Source organism: Eubalaena glacialis, chromosome 5 (genome assembly GCF_028564815.1).
Source record: "Eubalaena glacialis isolate mEubGla1 chromosome 5, mEubGla1.1.hap2.+ XY, whole genome shotgun sequence".
In the NCBI taxonomy this organism is placed as follows: Eukaryota; Metazoa; Chordata; class Mammalia; order Artiodactyla; family Balaenidae; genus Eubalaena; species Eubalaena glacialis.
This window is the reverse complement of record NC_083720.1, coordinates 435,004-456,522: the sequence shown is the minus strand read 5'-3', so window position 1 is coordinate 456,522 and position 21,519 is coordinate 435,004. Positions and strand designations below refer to the sequence as shown.

The following is a 21,519-nucleotide window of genomic DNA, read 5'->3' as shown; positions in this document are numbered from 1 at the left end:
CTCCACCATGGACGCCCAGACTGGGGCCCAGAGGGCCTGGCTCCTCCCCGGACCTCACCCCGGGACCCCCCACCCCGAGACCCCAAACCCTTCCCCGCCCCTCTGACTCCAGACGGGGGCCCCCGAGGGTAGGGCCTGGCCTCCAGACCCCACTCTGGGGACCTGGGGCAGTGCCGCACGTTTGCCGGGTCGCCCTGAGCAACCGCGAGCCGCGAACGGGATCCCGGTGCCGCGTGGGAGGCGTCCATCTGCGCAGGCGCGTGCCGGGCCACCGCAGGTGCAAACACCTCGCGCCGGTGTCTGCAGGTCGTGTGCCCGCCTCGTCCGGCCACCGGACCTCGTCGGGCCACCGAACCCATCCACCTGCCCGGGAGGCCGCGGAGCTCGGACCTCGGCCCACCCACTGCTCCGCAGGCCCGCCCCGCTCGTGCCCCGCCCCCATCCCGCAGGCCCCACCCCGGCCCCGCCCAAGGGCCGGGACCCCGCCTCAGACCCCGCCCCGCGGGTGCGCGCCTGCGCAGTGACGGCAGGCGCAGTCGGAAGCACGGCGCGGACCGCGGGGCACAGCTGGGGACGGCTGCCCCTCTTGCCCGCAGCGCTGATCCCACAGTCGTCCTCCACTGGGGCTCGGGCTGCCCTGGCCGGGGATGGCGGCGGCGGCCGAGCCCGGGGCCCGCGCCTGGCTTGGCGGCGGCTCCCCGCGCCAGGGCAGCCCGACCTCCAGCCCGGAGCTGGGCGCCGGAAGCCGCTCGCGGTCGGGGCCGGGGTCCGGGCCAGGGTCGGGGCCGGGGTCCGGGCCAGGGTCGGGGCCGGAGCGGGCGGGCGCTAGGCCCCTGGGCCCCGCCGCGCCGAGTCACAGCTTCAGGAAGGTGACGCTCACCAAGCCCACCTTCTGCCACCTCTGCTCCGATTTCATCTGGGGGCTGGCCGGCATCCTGTGTGACGGTGAGCGCCCGCGACCCCATCGCAGACCCCAGTACCTGGGCCAGAACGGGCACCTCACCTCTGACCTCTGCACTTCCAGCAATGGCCTCCCCAGGATAGAGCCCCTTGCCCCTCGGGGCAGGAGTGTGCCAGGCCCAGACCTCCCCGTGGAGGTGATGAGGATCAGCTCCTGCGGGGGTCTGGGGGCGTCCAGTGGCCGCGGCCCCTCCCCCAGGACGGCGGCAAGATCTGCTCCCTAGGCGCCCTCACCTGGCTTGGGATTAGGTGGGGAAAGAACGTCGCGGCTGCGCAGGGCAGGTGCAGTGACTGGGGATGAGGCCAGCCAACCCTGAGCAGGTGCAAGGGGCAGCAGTGTGGCCAGGCAGGGCTGGCCTCGGCCACTGGCTCCCCTGGGCTGGTGCTGGTCCATTCTCTCCTGGGTGCACACTGCTGCCCACAGGGTCTGAGTGCTGGCGCTGCCCAGGCTCAGACTCCCAGAGAGCTGGGCCAGGCCTGCCACCCCGAGTGTGACATGTCCCAACAGGGCTCACACCCCGCTGCCAAGCCGGCCTGGCTGGGTGAGGAGGCCCTCCCTCCTCTGGCTCCTGGGCAGCTGACACGTGTGCTTCCAGGGTCGGCTCTTCTAGTCCTGCTCATTTCCGCAGGGGACGGGGCGGGGAGCCTCTGCCCTGCTCAGGGAGACAGGCCTTTGGCTCTGGGGACAGAGGGAGCACTCAGGCTGGAGCCTGCAGAGGAGACTGGGCGCCTCACACAGGATGCCTTCTGCCAGGGGAAGTGGCAGGGCTCCCTCGCGGGTATGGCCTCCTGAAGGTGGGCACTAGGTCTGAGGGGCGAAGAAGCTCATGGAAGGGAAATGGGGGTGATGTGGAGGCCTTCACTGGGCAGCTGTGCGGACATTCTCCCCAACTCTGGAGAATGAGCTGGTGACCTCGGCAAGCAGAGGGGCCTGACAAGGGCGTGGGAGGAAGAGCCCCTTCCCCTGCCAGGGAGCACCCAGCATGTGGGGGGAGCAGGGACCATCTGCATGGGCCAGAGGAGGAAGCTGGGTGCCGCCTGCCCACAGCCGAGCCAGGCTGGGTGCCTCACCCGGCCCCGTGCCTCCCCAGGATGGGTAGGGTGCCCCCTTGCTGCCCCTGTGGGCCTTGTGAGCATAGCTCACCACTGTTGGAGCCTCTGGGCTGTCTACTCCCTGGGCAGGGGCAGGTGCAGCCCTCACTGGGCCAGCCACCCTGCCTGCCTCGGGGGGCTGGGGGCATCCTGGTCAATCACAGACTGGCTGTGGTCTGGGCAGGCACATCGTACGTGGGAGGGGTAATTAGGGGTGTATGCAGTTGTGGAGAGTGAGGGAAGGGTGTCCCTGGTGAAGCTGGTGTAGGGGTTAGGTAGAGGTGCAGGAGCTGGCCAAGTGCCCACCTGCCCACCCACCCCCAGCAGAGACTTGAAAGAACTGGGCCTGTGTGTGCGTGTGTGTATAGGGCGCTGGACGGGGGACTCTCGGGACACCAGAACACACCATCATCCAGGATGGTCAGAGCCACCAGGGCCCTGCTCCCCGCTCTGGGCTCTCTGGGGTGGGACAGAGGGTCAGGTTGTCTCCATGCCCTCTCCCTACCCCTATGACTAGGGTTAGGGTTAGGAAGTTTTGGGAGGGTGGGCCCACTGTGATAGGCCATCTGCCCTGTCACAGAATGCTGGCACCCTACCACGGCCCTTGGCGGTCCCACTGGCTGCGGCCTCCCTCCCGCGTGCCAAGACCTGGGGTCTTTTGATTCCCGGGCAGGACAGGGGCCAACTCACGGGGCTCTCATTCCCATAGTCTGCAACTTCATGTCCCATGAGAAGTGCCTGAAGCACGTGAAGACCCCGTGTACGAGCGTGGCACCCAGCCTGGTCCACGTACGTATGGAGCATGGGTTACTGTACCTTCGGGGGGAGGGTGCGGAGGGTCAGGGAGGCCAGCTTTTGTGGTGGGGAGTCAGGCCGGCATGTCGGATGGGGCGGGCAGTGGCCCAAGCACTGGGGGGCTGGGGTGGGAGTGTTCCCTTGTGCTGGTCTGGGTCCCTGAGCTGCAGACTGCATCCCTGCCTGTGAGCCCCTCCCAGGGCAGCAGCTGGGCCTCACTTCCCGATGGTTCTGACCCTGTCTTCTCCAGGGTCCCTGATACCCAGCACTGTCCCTCCTGCCTGTTGGTGGGCCTCCTCCACCTGTACTTTATCCGGGTGGCCCAAAATGTATCACGGAGGGGAATAGGCCTGGGGGAGTGGTCAGCACCTGTGCAGCTGGATCAGGCCTGGGCAGGACCAGCTGGGGCCTGAGCTGCAGAGGGGGCTGTCTGAGATCACGGCCCAGGCAGCCCTGAGTTGGTCCTGCACAGGGAATGGGGAGGTCAGCATGCAGGGCAGTCCCCAGCAGGACCTCTTGGGCGCACCGAGGGGCTGAGAGGCACACACAGCATCCCGTTAATCGTGCTCGGGAGGACTGAGGGGTGTATAGCGGTCAGGCAGGTGGCCAGGGCTGGTGATGGGAGCTCCCTGGGACAGAGAGGAAGTGGGGCTTGGGGACCCGGTTGCCAGGCCTTAGGGCCCAGGCTGAGGCCAAGCTCTGCTCCTTCCAGGTCCCGGTGGCCCACTGCTTCGGCCCCCGGGGGCTCTACAAGCGAAGGTTCTGCGCCGTGTGCCGAAAGGGCCTGGAGGCACCCGGGGTTCGCTGCGAAGGTACCGCCAGGAGCCTGCCTGGCTCCTCTGGGGTCTAACTCCCTCCTCACCAGGGACCTGGCCTCTGCTGCCCAGGGTGGCCCAGCCCTCCCTGCGGTCAGGCGGTAGCTCTAGGGTGGGGTTCGGGGATTCTGGAGCTGCCCGCGCGGGGAGGCGGGGAGGCGGGGAGGCGGGTGCAGGGGACCGCAGGGGCGCAGGCTGCGTGTTGAGGTGGGCCCGGAGGGGAGAGAAGCGGAGAAGCTGGTCCCCATCCCGCCGAGGGAGGGGGGACTGCTCCTGTCTCGCACGTCGTACCCCAAAAGGTTAAAGAATGTGCGGTCAGGGGAGGGGCGGCCCCAGACGGGAGCAGAGAGGCCGGCGAGAAGGGGTCTGGCAGGGTCGGTGGGCAGCGGCGAGAGGCCCCTAACCCTGCCCGCCCCCCAGTGTGTGAGCTGCACGTTCACCCCGACTGTGTGCCCTTCGCCTGCAGCGACTGCCGCCAGTGCCACCAGGACGGGCACCGGGACCACGTGAGTGCGCTGGGCCGGGGGCCGGAGGGCCGGGGAGGTGCGAGAGGCTGCGCCGAGCCTGCTGACAGCCCTCTCCCTAGGACACGCACCTCCACCACTGGCGCGAGGGCAATCTGCCCTCGGGCGCGCGCTGCGAGGTCTGCCGAAAGACTTGCGGCTCGTCCGACGTGCTGGCCGGCGTGCGCTGCGAGTGGTGCGGCGTCCAGGTGGGGCGGGGCGGAGGCCCTGGGGGCGGGGCGGGAGAGGAGCGGGTCCTCGTGAGGCGGGGGCGGGGGTCCTGGGGGCGGGGCGGGATGGAGGTCGGGGCCAAGACCTGTGGGGCGGGCTGCATCGTCCAGTGGCAAAGCAGGATGGTGGGTGGGGATCCTGGGTCCTGGGGACAGCTCGTTTAGATCGGGGTGTTTTCCGGCTTTTGGGGTGGGGTTCGGTTGTGCAGGGGAGACTCAGGGCTCTCTGGTTGGGGGTGGCGCCACCGGCCCGTGGGAGCTCAGTGTGGGCCCCCGGGGAATCACTGAGGGCCGGCCTGGACCCAGGCCCTCTCCTGTACCAGGACCCCAGGCTCGAGCCCGTGCCCTCTCCCCCAGGCCCACTCGGTCTGCTCCGCGGCTCTCGCCCCCGAGTGCACTTTCGGGCGCCTGCGCACCATGGTCCTGCCGCCGGCGTGCGTGCGCCTGCTGTCCCGCAACTTCAGCAAGATGCACTGCTTTCGGATCTCCGAGAGCACGGCCCCAGAGCCGGGTGAGCAGGGCGGCGGGGAGCGGGCGACTGGGGTGGGGGCCGGGCCTTGACTGAGGCCAGCTGTGACCGTCCCACAGGGGAGGGAGACGACAGCGTGGACGGAAGCGCCCCCGCCGGCCCAGGTAGAGAGGTGATGGCACTAGAGTCCAGTAAGTGCCCCTTAGCTGTGCCCAGCCCCCCATCCCATGCCCTGTTCCCCCATCCCGTGCCTCGTTCCACGGATTTGCACCCACTTCCCTGTGGCCCAGGCAAGCAGACTCTGAAGATCTTTGACGGCAACGACGCGGTGCAGCGAAACCACTTTCGTGCCATCACCGTCCCCCGCCTGGCCAAGAGTCAGGAGGTGCTGGTAAGAGGGACCCCGCAGCCGCCTCGCAGGCCCGTCCCTGGGGGGCTGCGGGGACCCAGCGTGGCCTGGCTCCGCTCACGCCCACCCCCACTCCCCCCTCTAAGGAGGCGGCGCTGCGGGCCTACTACATCACGGAAGACCCTCAGGGCTTCCAGCTGCAGGCGCTCCCCGCACCCGCTCTGGCTGGCGACACCGGGGCCTCGGGAAAGGTCTGGAGTGGTGGGACCACCCAGGAGGAAGGCAGTAGAGGCCCAGGGGCCCGAGACATTCCCAGCGTCATTCGTATTCCGGAGGCCTGGATCATTTGTGCTCTGCCCCGCACCCAGGAGGTCCTGAAGATCTACCCTGCCTGGCTCAAGTGAGACCCAGGTCCCGGGTAGGGTCTGCGGCGGGAGGGAGGGGAGGGGGCTGTGCGACCCCAGCTCCTGAGCTTGTCCCCTGCAGGGTGGGTGTGGCCTACGTGTCCATCCGTGTGACCCCGCAGAGCACCGCCCGGACTGTGGTGCTGGAGGTCCTCCCACTGCTTGGACGCCAGGTATGTGTGCTGGGCCGGCCCTGCCTGGCGTGGTGGCCCCATGTGGGTCTTCGGGAGGTGGGGGTGGGGGGGTGGGGGGGGTGGGGGGGGGCCTTAGGGCTGGTCCAGGCCTGATGCCCTGAACTCCACCCCAACAGGCTGAGGGGCGGAAGAGCTTCCAGCTGGTGGAGGTACTCATGGGCAGCAGGCAAGGTGAGCGGGCAGCCTGTAGTCAAAGCCCTGACCAGTCCTACCCCTAGGCGCCCGGGGTCCCAGGGCAGGTGCTTTTGGAGGTGGCCACAGGGCCTGGGGCTAATAGTGGTGTCTCTCAACTCTGCAGTCCAGCGCACGGTGCTGGCGGACGAAGAGCCCTTGCTTGACCGGCTTCGTGAGATCCGGCAGGTGAGTGGGTGTGGACACTGGCCCCTGGGGAATGGCTGGTCTTTGGTCATGGCTTCTACCTCGTAGAGAGGGAGTCTGTCTGCCCTTAGGACACAAGGCCATGCTGGCGGGCAGCTAAGCGTCCCGGCCAGCAGTGCCTCCCCTTCGCAAGTTCCCCGTGTGTCCTTCCTCTCCTCTTCTTTCCCATCTCGGTGGCGTTTAGCCCGGGGCGTCTTCCCTTCGGCCCCCTTTGTGGACGGGGGTGGGGGGGTGGGGGGGTGGGGGGGTGGGGGGGTGGGGGGGGCGGGGGGGGCGGGGCTGGGGAGGCCCGTCCCCTAGTGCTCTGCTCAGCGGTCCCTCCTCCCCGCAGACGTCCCTGCGGCAGATGAGCCAGACGCGGTTCTACGTGGCTGAGAGCAGAGTGGTGGCCCCACGTGTCTCTCTGTTCGTGGGTGGTCTGCCCCCCGGCCGGTCCCCCCAGGAGTATAGCAGTCTGCTGGATGAGGCTGTGGCCAGCAAAGGTGCGACTGCCTGGGCTGGTCCGGGCGCTTGGCCGGGTGGGGGACAGGGCGGGCGTCCTGAGAGCAGGTGTGCGGGCTGGGCTGCCGTGCCCGGGCTGCGTCCCACTGCCCCCCCGCTCCCCCCAAGCCCTGGCTGAGCCTTTGCCGAGCTGGTTCCTGGCCCAGAGGGTCTCTGTCTTCACCTCTGGGGCCCAGCCCCCATCACCTCCTCTGGAGTGGGGGGGCGCTTCCTGGGAGAGCTGTGCTGTTGGGTGGTGTGAACTCATTCCTGGCCTGGGAGGCCGGGTGGGGCTGCCTGGGGTGGCGGCCCTGGGTCGGGGGTCTGGGGGGCAGGTCCCTGGCGTCTGACTGCAGCCTGCCGCCCCGCCCCCCCATCTTTGCAGCTGGCCTGGTGTCCGTGAGCCACGTCTACTCCACACAAGGTGAGCCGCCCACGGGCTGTGGTCAGGTTGGGTCCAAGGTCACTCCCTGGAGTAGGTGGGGCAGCCATGCCCTCTTGCTCCACCTTGTTTAGGACCCGTGGGCCGGGGAAACGGTGGTGTTTCGTTTCCTGGTTCACGGCTGTGATGCTTTTGCTAAAATGTGACTGAAGTGCAGAGAATGCTTTCTCCACAACCTCTTGTGCTCATGGGTTCCGTCTTTTATGGCGGGAAACTTCAGATCTCCCCAGTGGGAGAACAGTACCGTGAGGCCCGTCTCCCCTCTGTGGGTCCATAGCAGTTACCAACGTGCTCCATGCCTCTCGCGGGTCCTGGGCGGTGCGTGTCTGCTCCACCCTGCCTCCAGGTGGCCTTGCTCTGTCCACCCGGCATCTCCTGTCTCTGAGCTCGGCTGTCCTTGGAGGCTCCCCCCAGGGGAGGGAGTCACGCATTGCGGGGACGCCTTGGGACGGGCTGGCCTGAGGTGGGCCGTGGCCAGAACTGGGGCCATTCGGCCGCGGGAGGAGGCGAGGCCCCAGCCCAGACACCGTGTGGGTGGGGGCAGGACAGGTAACCGAGCTCACAGCCCACCTGCCACAGGTGCCGTGGTGCTGGACGTGGCCTGCTTTGCGGAGGCCGAGCGGCTGTACATGCTGGTCAGGGACACGGCTGTGCACGGCCGGCCGCTGACCGCCCTGGTGCTCCCGGACGTGCTGGTGAGTGGCGCTGGGGCGGGGCCTGGGGCCATAGCTTCCACGGCCAGTTTGTCTAATACTTGGTCAGCTGGAGCAAAGTCCGAGTCTGTGTGCACGGCTGATTCACACCGAGGGAGGGGCCCGAGGTCCGATGGTGAGAGGCCTGCACGCTGGTTGACTGGCCCTGCAGCGGCCGCCTCTTAAGGGCTGGCCTGTGTTTGTGACTGTGTGCGCGGCCCTCGCAGGGTCGTGGGCCCTGGCCCCACTTTTCCTGCCCTGGAGGCCTCTGGAGCCCTGCTCGCACCCTGGACCTCCTCTGGCCAGTAGGTGATGCTCCCTGACCCTGGAGGCTGTCCCAAAGCCCCAGCAGTGCCCCAGACCCCTCCCTGCGCTGTGTGCCCTAGTAGTAGCTTCTGGTCCTTGGCCCTGCTGGCCCCCAAGGACCCCCCGAGGTGACCTGACCCCAGTTCAGGCCAAGCAGAATTAGAGCAGAACGAGTGCAGGGTCTGTGACTGGGTGGGCCACGTCGTCAGGTTTCTGCTGCCCTGTTCTACCATCCAGACAAGGAGGCGGCCACTGCAGGTCAGGGTCCCCCTCCGCCGGCTCCACGGGCAGAGACGGGTGGGTGATGCCGACACGCACTTTCTCTCTCCCGGCAGCTGCCTGCCCTGGGGTGAGCAGGTAAGTGGTGACCGCAGGCAGCTCGGCCCGGTGGCTCACACGTCACCCCAGTGTGTCCTCGGCCTTGAGCCACGGCCGAGCCCGTGTGCGGCCGCTGCCCGCTGTGTCTGCGCCTGTTTGTCTCCTGTCACCCAGCAACCCCCATCGTGGGGACCCCAGCCCCCGTCCTCACCACGTGGGGACCCCTGCTCCCTGCCCACTCGCGCGGGCGCTGTTTCTGCCGTTGTGTTTGGGGGTAGGCTTTGTCCCGTGGCCCAGGGGAGGTGTGGGGCCGCCCTGCGAGCCGGGCTGCTCCTCCTGACTGCCGTGTGGGTGGGCGGGGGCCTGGCGGCGGGGTGGCTCTGAGAGGGGCAGGCGGGGTCCTGCGTGGGCTTCCAGCCTAGGCTCGTGGGCCACGTGGGTCTGGCGGCGGGCGTGGTCTGAGGACACGTGGCATGGCAGCTGTGGCGTGGCCGATGTGCTCAGAGCTCCAGGCTGGCCAGTGTCTTCCCGCCCCGCCGGCCAGGGGTCTGTGAGCGCCCCTTCTGCTGTGGGATGCAGCCCGAGCAGGCAGTGGTGAGGTGGGGTGGCTGCGTGGCCTTCCTCTGGAGGGGCCGGCCCCAGACTGGCTCAGGCAGGTGGGCTGAGGGTCAGGGGCCGCCACTGCCAGGCCGCGTGCTGGGGGAGGCCCGGCTCTGTCTCTGGGGGCCGGCCAGCCCACCCTAACGCAGCCCCATCTGTCAGCACCTGAAGCTGCCCCCAGACTGCCGCCCCCTGCTGGTGTTTGTGAACCCCAGAAGCGGAGGCCTCAAGGGCCGTGACCTGCTCTGCAGTTTCCGGAAGCTGCTCAACCCCCACCAGGTCTTTGAGCTGACCAACGGGGGGCCGCTGCCCGGGTGAGCCTGCCAGAAGGGGTGCCTGCCCGTGCCCGCCCCCCCGGCCAGCAGGAACAGGTTGGGGTTCGGTGGGTCGGAACCCTCGAGGGCACCCTGGGTGGGGATGAGCTGCGGCCCCTTCTGCCCCGGGGGTGACCTCCTGTCCCTGCTTGTTCGCGGCCGTGGCCAGTGCAGGGACACGTCCTGTCTCCCTGCCGCCAGGTTCCACGTGTTCTCCCAGGTGCCCTGCTTCCGGGTGCTGGTGTGTGGCGGGGACGGCACCGTGGGCTGGGTGCTCGCCGCCCTGGAGGAGATGCGGCACCGTCTGGCTTGCCCAGAGCCGGCCGTGGCCATCCTGCCCCTGGGCACAGGTGGGGCCAGCCGGCACGCTGGGGGATGGGGCCCCAGGCTTGGCGGGGCGTGGGGTGGCTGTGGAGAGTCAGCGTGTGTCTTGCCGGTGTCCAGGGAATGACCTTGGCCGGGTCCTCCGCTGGGGGGCGGGCTACAGTGGAGAGGACCCGTTCTCCGTGCTGGTGTCGGTGGACGAGGCGGACGCCGTGCTCGTGGACCGCTGGACCATCCTGCTGGACGCTCATGAGGCCGGCGGTGGGGAGAACAGCGTGGCAGACGCAGAGCCCCCCAAGGTACCGGTGTGCCCGGGCGGGGGTGTGGCACCCGGTGGGTGTCTCTTTACCACGTCCGTCCAGGTGTTCGTCCTCGTCCCAGCCATGCCTTGGCGTTGGCGCCAGCGCTGTCCCCTCGTGGACACGGGTGCCGGGCCTGGGGATGGCCGGCTCAGAACCTGAGTGTGGGGCAGTCACTGGACAGAGCAGCTCTGTGACAGGAGGCCGGGGGCGGCGGGGAGCATCTGGTGGGGGCCGACCGGGGCCAAGGGAGAACACGTCTTGTTCTCAGATCGTGCACATGAGTAACTACTGTGGGATTGGCATCGACGCGGAGCTAAGCCTGGACTTCCACCAGGCGCGAGAGGAAGAGCCCGGCAAGTTCACGAGCAGGTGCCATGGGGCAGTGGTGGGCGCGGGGCTGCCCCTGGCGACCGTGTACTTCCTGGGGGTTCACCAGCAGTGGCCGGGGGCTGGGGCGCCCCCGTGACTGTAGGTCCCCCCGCCAGGTTCCACAACAAGGGCGTGTACGTGCGGGCCGGGCTGCAGAAGCTCAGCCACCCCCGCGGCCTGCACAGGGCCCTCCGGCTGCAGGCCGAACAGCAGGAGGTGGAGCTGCCCAGCATCGAGGGGCTCATCTTCATCAACATCCCCAGGTGGCCGCACGTGGGGCTCCCGGGGCCCCGGCCCCCCTCCAGCCTCCCGCCCAGCCTCCCTCTGACCTGTGTGCCCCTCCCTCTTGGTGCAGCTGGGGCTCGGGGGCCGACCTGTGGGGCTCCGACAGTGACTCGAGATTCAAGAAGCCGCGCATGGATGACGGGCTGCTGGAGGTGGTGGGGGTGACGGGCGTCGTGCACATGGTGAGCGCGGGGCCGGGGGACCGGGGGGCTGGGCTGTGGCGCCGCGGCCCGCTGAGCTTGGCTCCCCCTCTCCCCCACCAGGGTCAGGTCCAGGGTGGGCTGCGCTCCGGCATCCGCATTGCCCAGGGGTCCTACTTCCGTGTCACCCTCCTCAAGGCCACACCTGTGCAGGTGGACGGCGAGCCCTGGGTCCAGGCTCCCGGGCACATGATCATCTCGGCCACGGGCCCGAAGGTACGCCCGGCGTGGGGTGGGCAGGGGGCTTGCTGCCGGCAGGCTTTGGCTGCGCAGAGCGGCTGGTGTGGCCTTGGTGCCCGGCAGTCCTGCTGCGGCTGGTTCTTCCCTGACTCGGGGAGGTCATGGGGCTGGATGAGGCCGGCCAGCCCTTAGGGAGCCCCTTCCCCACAAGCCGCGGTCACAGCATGCCCCGCTCTTTCCCCTTCTGCAAGATGGGTTGAGATGGCAGCAGCCGTCCCAGGACCTGGCACCAGGTGGCCTGCAGTATTGCGCAGCCCTCAGACCTTGCCTGTCTCGGGACAGGTCCACATGCTCAGGAAGGCCAAGCAGAAGCCCAGGAAGGCGGGGACCCCCAAGGACGTGCGAGCAGATGGGGCACCTGCCCGAGGGGGACTCCAAGGAGAGGCGGGTCCTGGAGCAGCGCTCGCTGGTGGATGTACTCGCCCACAGCCCTGACCGTCCCCGTGCCACACAAACTGCTGGGTGGGCAGTGGGCACTTCCCCTCTGGCCTTCGTACCAGTGATGGGTGGGCACGGGGCTCTCCGGGGCCCAGGCCACTGTCCTGGAGGGCACGCGCTCCTCCCCGGGCCCCTCTGCCCCCTTGAGGCAGGCAGTGCTGCCCCTCACCTCGTGCCCCTCGGGCTGGCCCCCTGGATGCTCCTACAGGGCAGCTGGCTCTCTGGGCTGTGGGGTTGCCCGGCACAGACATGGGACACCCTGGCCACGAGCTCTTTGGCCTCCCCTCTCCACTGAGGGCTGTCCTGGGAGACATGCCTCTCCAGGCCCAGGTGGTGTCTGGCCGGCCCAGCCGGAACTGGCTGGTGGCCCCGGAGCGACAGGGTTGGGACGGGAGGGCCCCGAGGAGGCCAGGTGGTGCCCAGGAGGTAGCAGGAGCCTGGCTGGGAGCCCAGAGGAAGTGAGGAGAGCGTGCAGCAGGAGCGGCTTTAATCAGCAAGGTCGACGCGGCACATGATCATTGCGGCACTCGGCCTCCCACTTGCCGACAGTCAGCACACGGGTGCCGTGTCCGCTGCTGGGCAGACGGGACTCGTATGGTCTCCGTGCTTCTCCACGTGGAGACTTGGCGACGCAGGATGCAGACGTGGCTGTCTGGCGGGCCACTCACAGAGCCCCCGAGTTTAGCCGGCCCAGAGTCCCGACTTGGCCCCCAGAAGAGCCCGACCCCAGCTGCCTGGGAGCCCCCAAAGCCCCAGAGAAGGGTCCACAAGCCCCTCTCCTGATTGTCTGGTCTCTTTGCCTTTGGCGCTGTCTTGCCGCTGGGCCCTCGCACCCTGGGTGGTGGCCTTGCCCTGACATTCGGCCTCAACCTCGGACACGGCCCCGCCCAGCCCTGTACCCGCCAAGCTTGTGCCAAAACTGCCCAGACACGTGCATCGGAACAGCCGTGGGTGGCGGCCCGTCCTCGCCATGTGCCTCTAGTAGCCGGTGTGTGTCCCCCAGGTTTGCGTCCCCGGGGGCGGCATTAGCTTTTGCTTTGCGGGCCCCGTTGGTCGATAGGAACTGTCTTGTAAATTGTGGTTCAGGTGAACGTGTCCTCTGTGCATAAGCGAGTGTGCGTGCCCGGAGGGGCTGTGTGGGCTCTGCACCCCCTCCCTCATGTGTAACTTATCACCTGAAGGTGACCGTAATTTATATCTGGGACAAATATAGTCTGGGCATCCTGTCCTGCTGCCGTCTCCTGCGTCTGTGCCTGAGGCCAGTGTGTTGGGGGAGGAGGGCTGGGATGTGGGGGCCGGTTGGGCAGCCCAGCAGCTGCCAGGGCCTTCTGCCCGCGGGACGTGGGCTGTTGCAGGACGTGCTGCCTGTTGAGGACCCGGGGCCACGTCGCACAGCCACACCCACCACGGGGCTGCGGCCCCAGCTGCCACGGAACCACCCGCCGCCTGCGGCCCCCCGCGGCTCATCTCCACTTGGTCGAGGCAGACAACAGGCACGTGGGACACAGTGACGCTCCTGCGAGACTCTTCTCTGCAACAGTGGAAGACAATCTGAGGGGCTGAAGTAGAGCATGAAACTTCACAAGGAAGACAAAACCCGAGGCCGGGCCACCCGCCGGACACTTGGACCTCAGGCGGGGGCCGGGGCCGCGCTAGCAGGGAGCAGGGAGGAGCGGGGACTGTGCGTCGTCCACGGCCCCTGGCGCTGGCCGGGCCAGACCCCGCAGGCCCCGCAGGCCCCGCAGGCCCCGCAGGCCGGCCAGCAGCAGGCGCACCAGCAGCCGCAACACGAGGAAGGCGAAGGGCACGGCGATCTGCATGGCGTGGAGGATGGCCGTGCTGAACCTGCTCAGCACACAGGTGCAGGCGAAGGCCAGCAGGCTGGCGCAGGGGTACAGCGCGAGCTTGGCGAACATGAACGCGTGCTCCCGGCCCCCGAACCGCGCCGAGGGCTGCAGCGTCTCCCCCTCCTGCAGCAGCGCCGTGGTCCAGATGGCGAACTGGAAGATGCTGGCGAAGAAGATGATGGCGCAGCTGACTCGTACGCTCTCCAGCTCGTCGTGGGGCCGCCTCGCGAAGGCCGACGTCTGCTGGTAGGCCAGGGGCAGGCCGCCCACGAAAGCCAGCGAGAGCGTGTTGAGCAGCCCCATGGGCTGCGTGGCCTTGCGGATGTGCAGGAAGAGCGAGTGGTGGGCGAACCAGAGCAGACCCACCGTGGCGAAGGAGCCGAAGTAGGCCAGGAAGTGCGGCCCGGACGCACCCAGCGCCGCCACTAGGCTGCCGTGGAACTTCTCCTTCACGTCCTTGGAGTCCGGGACGTTGTCCTCACTGAGGGGTGAGACACACAGCATCTGCAGCGGCCCCACCTCAGGCGTCCGTTCCGGGCTGCCTGCCCCCACCCCGTCCCAGCCCCTGCGTGGGCTGCCGGCCCCCCGCACACTTGAACTTCAGATGAACGAACGGCATACACTGAGATTGCACGGATCTGTGTTCACACACACAGCGCCGTTCACCTGAAGTTCAAATTCAACTGCAGACTGTGTTTTCTTGGCTGACCGCAGCCCTGCCCGCCGGACCCCGGGCTGGTGAGCGGCACGGGCCCTGAGCCCGCAGCCCCTCTGGCGCCCACGGGTGGGTGCTCCTGAGGTCTGCCCACCGTCCTGCAGTGGCCCGACCACTTGGGGAGCGGTCCCACAGACCTGAAGGGCTTTGCCTTTGAGGTCCTCAGATTCCTGGGCAGAACTTTATCGTAAGGAGCGATTCTAAGGCACATCCGGCCCAGGCTTCTCCCCACTGAGGTCATGGGGCTGCCGCCCTGCAGCCACGCAGCCCAGACACACCTCTGTGCCCACGATGGCAGCTGCATGCATGCTGGTGGGGCTTGGGGCAGGAGACAGAGCCTGGGGGCTTCCTGGGGATCCCCACCTGGGTCCTCGGGGCCGTGGCTCTGGGTGGAGGAAAGAACCCTGACCGCCCCCACGCCCCGGGGGTTCCCAGCCACAGCTGGTCCTTGCTGCCACCCAGGAGGGGACCCAAGCCAGCATGGCCCTGGCTGCAGGGCAGAAGCAAAGCCAGATCGCCCCAGAACCTTAGGTCTAGGTCTCAGAGATTGGTACCAATGGACATTTGCTCCCAATTTTTAAAAATTCACAAATTACAGTAGGAAAAAGCTACTAAGAGAAATTTAGGAGCATCAAGACCTTAGGTGAGGGACTTCCCTGGTGGTGCAGTGGTTAAGAATCCGCCTGCCAATGCAGGGGACACGGGTTTGAGCCCTGGTCTGGAAAGATCCCACATGCTGCAGAGCAACTAAACCCATGCGCCACAACTACTGAGCCTGCACTCTAGAGCCCGCGAGCCACAACTACTGAGCCCACGTGCCTCAACTACTGAAGCCTGCGCGCCTGGAGCCTGTGCTCCGCAACAAGAGAAGCCACCGCAATGAGAAGCCCGCGCACCGCAATGAAGAGTGGCCCCCGCTCGCCGCAACTAGAGAAAACCCGCGTGCAGCAACGAAGACCCAACGCAGCCATAAATAAATAAATAAATAAATAAATAAATTTATATTAAAAAAAAAAAAGACCTTAGGTGATCAGTTACAGAACATAAAATCAGAGCATTTTAATGTTAACGAAATAAGAATGTGCTGAAGTATGACCAAGGAATAAAAGGCTTTAGAAAAAAGATGGAAGACTTGAAAAAGCAGCAGATAAAACACTGAGAAACAAAATTACAGCAACGAAGGCTGGAACTGTGACAGACTGCAGAGGCCGCCCGGCCGGGCAGAAGAGCAGCAGGGAAGGGAAGAGGCGGGCTCGGGGCAGGAGATGGACGCGGGGGGCTGGGGGCCGCCCGCCCTGCGTGGGCAGCCCTGGGAAGGAGGCGGACCGGGCCCTTCTCAGGTGGGTTCTCAGGTGGGAGCCCCTTGGGGAGGGTGGGCCGGGAGACCTCGGCGCCTTTGTGGGGGCTGGTGGAGGAGTCTCGGCCCGGCGGGTCCTCACCAGATGTCCAGGATGAGCAGCGTGGCCACAATGGCGTAGACCCCGTCGCTGAAGGCCTCCACCCGCTCCTTGCTGAGCGGCTCGTGCAGGTCGAAGGTGAAGATCTCCAGGCTGCGAGCCGGGGGCTCCCTGGGGCCTGTGGGAGGGGCAGCCAAGTCCTCAGGGCCTCGGGCCAGCTAGGAGGCCCCGCGGGGACGCCGCCTGCCCGGCCTGTGTTCTGCGCCCCACACTCCAGCCCCGCCTGGCACCTACCCACAAGCCTGGCTCTGCACCAGCCGGCGGCCTTGCTGACGTAGGGCAGGAAGATGACTGTCGCCATCAGCAGGTACGACTGCACGAGACAGGGCACCGGGCACGTCAGGGCGCGTGGTGCCTCCACCGAGGGGCCCAGCCAGGAATCCCACCCCAAAGCCGCCCGCCCGGAAGGGACTGCAGCTCGAGCAAGAGGAGACGAAACAGGTGAGTCATCCGTCATCAAGACAGAAGCCTTCTGTGCACAGAAAAACATCACCGGGGGGTGAAGAGACATCGCACAGAACGGAGATGTTTGCAGACCACACGCCTGATAAAGGGTTACTATCCAGGCTTCATAAGGAGCCCCGACAGCTCCACGACGGAGAGACAGATAAGCCAACTGAGAAATGGGCCACGGACCTCAACTGACATTTCTCCGAAGAAGAGAGACGCGGCCCCGACACGTGTGGGCAGGCGCGCAGCACCACTAACACTCGGGGAAACGCCAGTCACAACCACGCGGAGAGCAGCGCACACCTCGGGACGCTCCCAGCGCGAACAGGAAGCAGCTGTGCTGGGCCGGGGGGGTGGGGGGGGTGGGGAGGGGGGGTTGGGTGGGTGGGGGGCGGGCGGCTGGAGCCCTGTGCGCCATCGGTGGGAATGTAAATGGCGCAGCTGTTGGAGAAGTGTGGAGGTTCCTCAGAAACTAAACGGGGAATTGCCACAGGACCCGGCAAGTCCACTTCTGGGCACACACCCAAAAGCACGGAAAGCAGGGGCACACCCATGCTCACGGCAGCCACCGAGTGTCCGTGGGTGGGTGATGGGGCCCATCCACACAGTGGGGTACTACCGGCTAATGAAAAGGAAGGGAGGAAGGGAATCCTGACACCGACGACGTGGATGCACCTTGAAAACATGCCGAGTGAAAGAAGCCAGACGTAGAAGCCTCCTATTTCATGATTCCATTTATATGAAGGAACCAGAATAAGCAAATCCCTACAGACAGAAAGCAGACTCGCAGTTTCCCGGGACTGAGGGGTGGGGAGACAGGGAGTGGCTGCTCATGGGTTCAGGGTTTCTGTCTGGGGGGGATGAAAAGTCCCAGAACCAGCGGGAGGTGATGCACGGCGACGTCAGCGGTCAATGCCGCCGAGCTGCACGCCGCAGATAAAATGGTCACAACGGTCAATTTTTTGTTACGCGGATACCCAATTATTTTAAACAGGGAGGCCGGCAGGCCAGTCGTGCTCCCGGGCCCGAGGTGGCTGCAGAAGGCTCCTCGCCCAGCCCTGTCGCCTCGGCCGGTGGCCCCCCTCAGTGAAGGGCTTCCACCCCGTCCTTCACAGTCATGCTTCAAGGTCACCTGGCACCTGGCCTGGTGAGGGGACTCAGGAGACAACGGGCACCTCGGGGACAGACGGGGGCAGCCAGCATCACAGCTCTGCTTACGACCTCCGGTCTCCACACGTCAGAAGACCACACCATACACGTCACTCAACACACACACACCAAGGGGGGGAGTGTCCCAGGTGCCTGACAGGTGAGCGCAGAGGCCCCGGGGGGCGACGGTGGCCACGCAGGATCGGCGTGTGTGGTGTGTGTGCATGTGCGCTGCGGGGTAGGAGGGGACACAACGGCCCGAGGGGGAACCTGAGTCCCGGGGCAGGGGGAGATCTAAATGGCCGTGGGGACCTGCCCAGGTCTGGAGGAGCGGGAGTCCTGGGAGCAGCAAGCACAGGGTGCTGGCATGGGAGGCCCTGGGCCCCGAGTGCCACCACTGGAGGAAGGTGGTCCAGAGGGAGGTCAGGACGGCCTGGGCCAGGGCAGTGAGCAGTGGCTGGCCCTGGAAGGTGGGCCCCGCACAGTGTCCCAGATGAGGGAAGGGGCTGGTGAGGACGCCTGGAACGATGGCCGTGGGCTCGTGGGGAGGCTGCAGGGGGTGGGCCTGGGGGCCAGGACGCTCTGACATGCCTTGTCTCACGGGGACGAGGGGTCAGACCCCCACTGTGGGGAAGGAGGGGGAGGGATGGAGAGGAAGGGGCAAAAAACGCAGCACAGAGAAAACGACCGACCGCTCCCTCTGAGGCCGCAGACCTCCCAGCCCCACCGAGGACCCTCCTCTCCCCAGTGTGGCGGCCCAGCGCCCGCCTCCCACTACTGTCGTCCCGTGAGGGTGTGGCCACTGCCCAGGCTCATCACTGCCCCCGGCAGCACGCTGGGCCCTGCCTGCCTGCTCCAGGCCTTCCCGGGGCCAGTGTCCAGGCCCGGCCAGTGGGCACAGCCCCCGTGGGCCTCAGCTCTGCCTGCTTCTCCTGACCCAGGCCACATGCACCATATCCCAGCTGTGCCCTCCGTCCTCCATGCGACGACCCTCACCACCCCTCAGCCCCTGACCTCGTCCCCAGAGCCAGGAGGGGCTGTCCCACCGGAAGCCCAGACGCAGCAGGCCCCTCAGTCCTGCCCTGCTGTCTCTCCGTGCCGCCCCCTCGCCAGCCCCACCCTGGGACACCCCGCCTGACCCCGAGGGCCCCCGCAGCATCCCTCCCGCCCGAGAGGAGCGGGGCCCACCCGAGAGGCGCAGCCACTGTACGGCGAGGGGACAGAGCAGAAACCCGAGGCCAGCCCCCACCTCACACACCAGCGTCCACCCTCCCCTTTACCCATCCGTGGCCTGACCTGGGGTGCCCTGGATACTGGGCCCCAGCCCCCAGCTCCATCCTCCAGGGTGCGGCTCTGCAGGCCTTGCCATCCTGTTTGTTTTAAACTTGGAATTCTCTTAAAACACTTACTAGGTGTTTAAAGTAACGTTAACCGTTCATTTTTTCACACGTCTTATGATGCTTTGGGTTTAAAGATTCACTTTACTTCACTAGCGCTCAAGTAAAGGCAGGAGCCGTGCATCAAGCTTCTACCACCAGCTCTGAGACGGCGGCTCGTTAGGGTTTACCTTCCTTCCTGGATGATGGAAGCTTCACCAGAACAATATGCCTATCAAGTCAGCTGTGGGCTGAACACAGGGTGTCAGCCGGCTCAACGCCTGCAGCCCGGCTAGGACGGAAGCTCCGTATACGCTACTGATACCACGCATAAAATAGGTAACTAACGAGAACCTACAGGGAACCCTCCTCAGTGCTCTGCGGTGACCTAAATGGGAAGAAAATCCAAAAAAGAGGGGATGCACGTGTACGCAGAGCTGATTCACTTTGCTGTACAGCAGGAACTAACACAACAGTGTAAAGCAACTACACTCCAATAAAAAGGAGAAAATAAATAAGTAAATTTAAAAAAAAAAGCACAAGCTGCAGGCTCGAGGGCGCCGTGGATGGAGTCCCGCCCGGCTCTGCCCGCGCGGCCGCCGTCTCTCCCTGGACGCTGGGGGTGCGTCCGCCCGGCCCTGGCCCAGCTCCACCCACGCCTGCACCTCCCTCTTCTCCACTCCAGTCTCTCCTGCTCTGGAGTTTCTCTCTTCACCTTCTCTCTCTTCCGGCGGCTCACGTTCCTACTCAGGCACGTCTTTAGAAGGCGCACGGCCTCCCGGGCCCACTGGGCGTGTGCCGTGTTCACCCACGCGGGCTCCTCCCTGCAGAGCAGCCCCCCGGTGGGCCCCCCACCCCGACTCACCACTGGGTAGAAAAAGAGGGAGAAGCCGGCCGCAGCCAAGCACAGCGCCGGGCCCCGGAGAATGATGCCCAGGATGTGCTGCCGGTAGAGGGCCCGGTGGGCCGAGCACTCGATCTGGGGGCTCAGCAGGTGGGGGAAGTGGAAGGCGTAGACCACGATCAGCGCCTGCGGGAAAGGCGGGCTGCAGGGTGCGAGCAGGGTCTCGGGTGGGGCTCGCTGCAGGATGTTCTGGGGGTGCAGAGCGGACGGGAGCCCTCGCTCTGCTCTGGGGGTCAGGTGTGGGTCTCAGAGAGCCCCGCCCGAGGGTGCCGGTGGCCCCATTTCACTCTCTCTCCACGTCGGCACAGGAAGCCCAGGCCCCGAGCGTCTCTGGCTTTGTCCTGCTGCAGCCCACGCGGGTGCCCCGTGGCAGGCGCTGCGTGGCGGGTGGCGTCTGCACAGCTCCCACCACGGGCGGCCCGGGCACGCGCTACAACTCCTGCTCCACGAGGACGGGGTGTGGGGGCGGGGTGCCGGTGTCCTACCTGCACGGCCCCGACGGCCATCACACACACACAGAACAGAAGAATGCCCAGCGGCACCTCGGGGAAGGCCACCATCAAGGAAAACTGCAGCCAGAAAAACCCACAGAATCAGAACCCGCAGGGCCCCGGGGCCCGTGAGCCCCCATGCATCAGCTGGGCTCTGCCCGGTCAGCAGCAGAGCTGTCTTGGGTGGAAGCGGCCTGAGCCCTGGAGGCGTCTCTCTCACAAGAGCCATTACACCCAACGCCTGAAGCCTTTAAAGCTGCAAGCTTATCAGATTCATAAAGACTCCCCAGGCCCCAATTCTCTGTGACGTGCTCCGTACCCAGAGCCCCGCTCTCTGTCAGAATCAGAGGGCGCTGCGGGGTGAGGAGACGGAGGGGTCACGTGCTGGGGACGAGCCCAGGTCGGCCAGGAGGCCATGGGCTCTGGGGTTCAGGCAGGAGCCGAGAGCCTTAGGGAGCACGGAGAGGGCGCCCCTCACTGCACCCTTGGAGGCCAGGCTGGTGTCTCTGCCCCTGAGAGCCCCGCTTGGGGCCCTGGAAGCCTCCCCACTCCATTCAGCCTGGAAACCCAGGGTCGCCCCTTCCCCCGGAACCTTCTCTCCTCTCTGCAACCCCGTGGTCCAGGCCCTGGACCTCCCAGTGGTCTGAGAGCTTCTGAGAAGGGAGCATCTTAGGGTCAGAGTCCTCCTGCCCAGTGCAGGGCAGGCTGGACCCCCAGGTGGAAGTGGGAGCGGAAATCCCTGTGACTCACTGTGAAAGGCAGGAAGGTGATGGTCATCATGCAGGCCTGGGAGGGAGGGAGGAAGGGGGGCTGAGGGCGGCGTGCGGGGCCCTGGGAGTGGGCGCGTCCCAGCCCGCACACCCAGGGGCACCGGGGAGCTGAGCACAGACAGAAACCAAAGAAGAAACTCACCAGGTTAAGCAGGGCAAGCGTATCGTCTATTTTCCCAACAACTTGGAACAATCTCAACAATTTAAGGAAAACAGGAAAAGTCATGCTGTCAGTAAACATGGTTCTAACGGCATCAAATACAGACGCTCATACAACAGAGACGGTTTCACACCGAGACGGGAAGACGCGGACAGAAGCCTGAAAACGGAGTCAGGAAGCAGGCAGAGCTCCTGAGGCCCCAGCCCCTCCCTGGCCCCCACACGGTCCCCCCAGGGTTCTGACCCACGAGGACATGGCCTTCTCCCCCCATTGGGGAGGTCTGCACCCGGCCAGGGGCCAAGGGCGGCCGGGAGGCAGCCTCAGGGGCCAGGCACTTCTCTAAAAGTCAGAGGTAGGGGCTGTGGCCCCGAGATGGCAGCCGAGCCCCGGACCCAGTGTGGGTCTGTGCCGCTCCCAGCAGGCGGGACCTCTGGCAGAGGGGGGTGGGCTCCGCTGAACAGCCCGCAAATGAGGCCCGTACGGCCCTGTCCACTCTGCAGGGCGGGCGGGGCTAATGGGGAGCCGGCCCCGCCAGCGGCCCGCACGGCCACCGGCAGGACTGGACAGAGGCGGCTGTGGCCCCCCTGACTCTCGCCAGCCCTTGGGCCTCTTGCTTTCTGTGAACAAGGAGGCAGGAGAGGAAAGCCTTTAAAGAGGGTCACGTGTCCCCACCAGAAACAGCCACTTTGCTGAAAACAAGT

At 66.4% G+C, this 21,519-nt stretch overlaps 2 protein-coding genes across 6 annotated transcripts in view; one reads left to right on the top strand and one right to left on the bottom strand.

The window, feature by feature from the left end:
* The first annotated feature begins 546 nt into the window (after window positions 1-546).
* Window positions 547-12,743, top strand: DGKQ (diacylglycerol kinase theta). Its single transcript, XM_061191824.1, is given in 24 exon segments — window positions 547-945; window positions 2,762-2,841; window positions 3,560-3,659; window positions 4,083-4,168; window positions 4,249-4,374; window positions 4,753-4,906; window positions 4,984-5,055; window positions 5,155-5,255; window positions 5,360-5,613; window positions 5,700-5,790; window positions 5,928-5,982; window positions 6,110-6,171; window positions 6,521-6,671; window positions 7,055-7,093; window positions 7,691-7,806; window positions 9,190-9,341; window positions 9,543-9,691; window positions 9,786-9,964; window positions 10,236-10,336; window positions 10,453-10,599; window positions 10,692-10,803; window positions 10,885-11,037; window positions 11,344-11,420; window positions 11,422-12,743. Coding segments are annotated over 24 exon segments (3,228 nt in total). The 5' UTR covers window positions 547-647; the 3' UTR covers window positions 11,795-12,743.
* Window positions 11,968-21,519, bottom strand: part of TMEM175 (transmembrane protein 175) — a 26,991-nt gene continuing 17,439 nt past the window's right edge. For 2 of the 5 annotated variants that reach the window (XM_061191841.1, XM_061191844.1), the window contains 8 exons: window positions 20,801-20,852; window positions 20,639-20,674; window positions 19,883-19,966; window positions 19,359-19,523; window positions 15,753-15,831; window positions 15,501-15,636; window positions 13,713-13,827; window positions 11,968-13,509 (listed from right to left, as the gene is read on the bottom strand). In XM_061191841.1, coding sequence (XP_061047824.1) covers window positions 12,478-13,509; window positions 13,713-13,827; window positions 15,501-15,636; window positions 15,753-15,831; window positions 19,359-19,523; window positions 19,883-19,966; window positions 20,639-20,674; window positions 20,801-20,852 — 1,699 coding nt within the window. In that variant the 3' untranslated portion in view covers window positions 11,968-12,477. Of the gene's footprint in view, window positions 13,828-15,500; window positions 15,637-15,752; window positions 15,832-19,358; window positions 19,524-19,882; window positions 19,967-20,638; window positions 20,675-20,800; window positions 20,853-21,519 lie in introns of all 5 variants that reach the window. The other 3 variants (XM_061191842.1, XM_061191845.1, XM_061191846.1) reach the window with 3 other exon arrangements.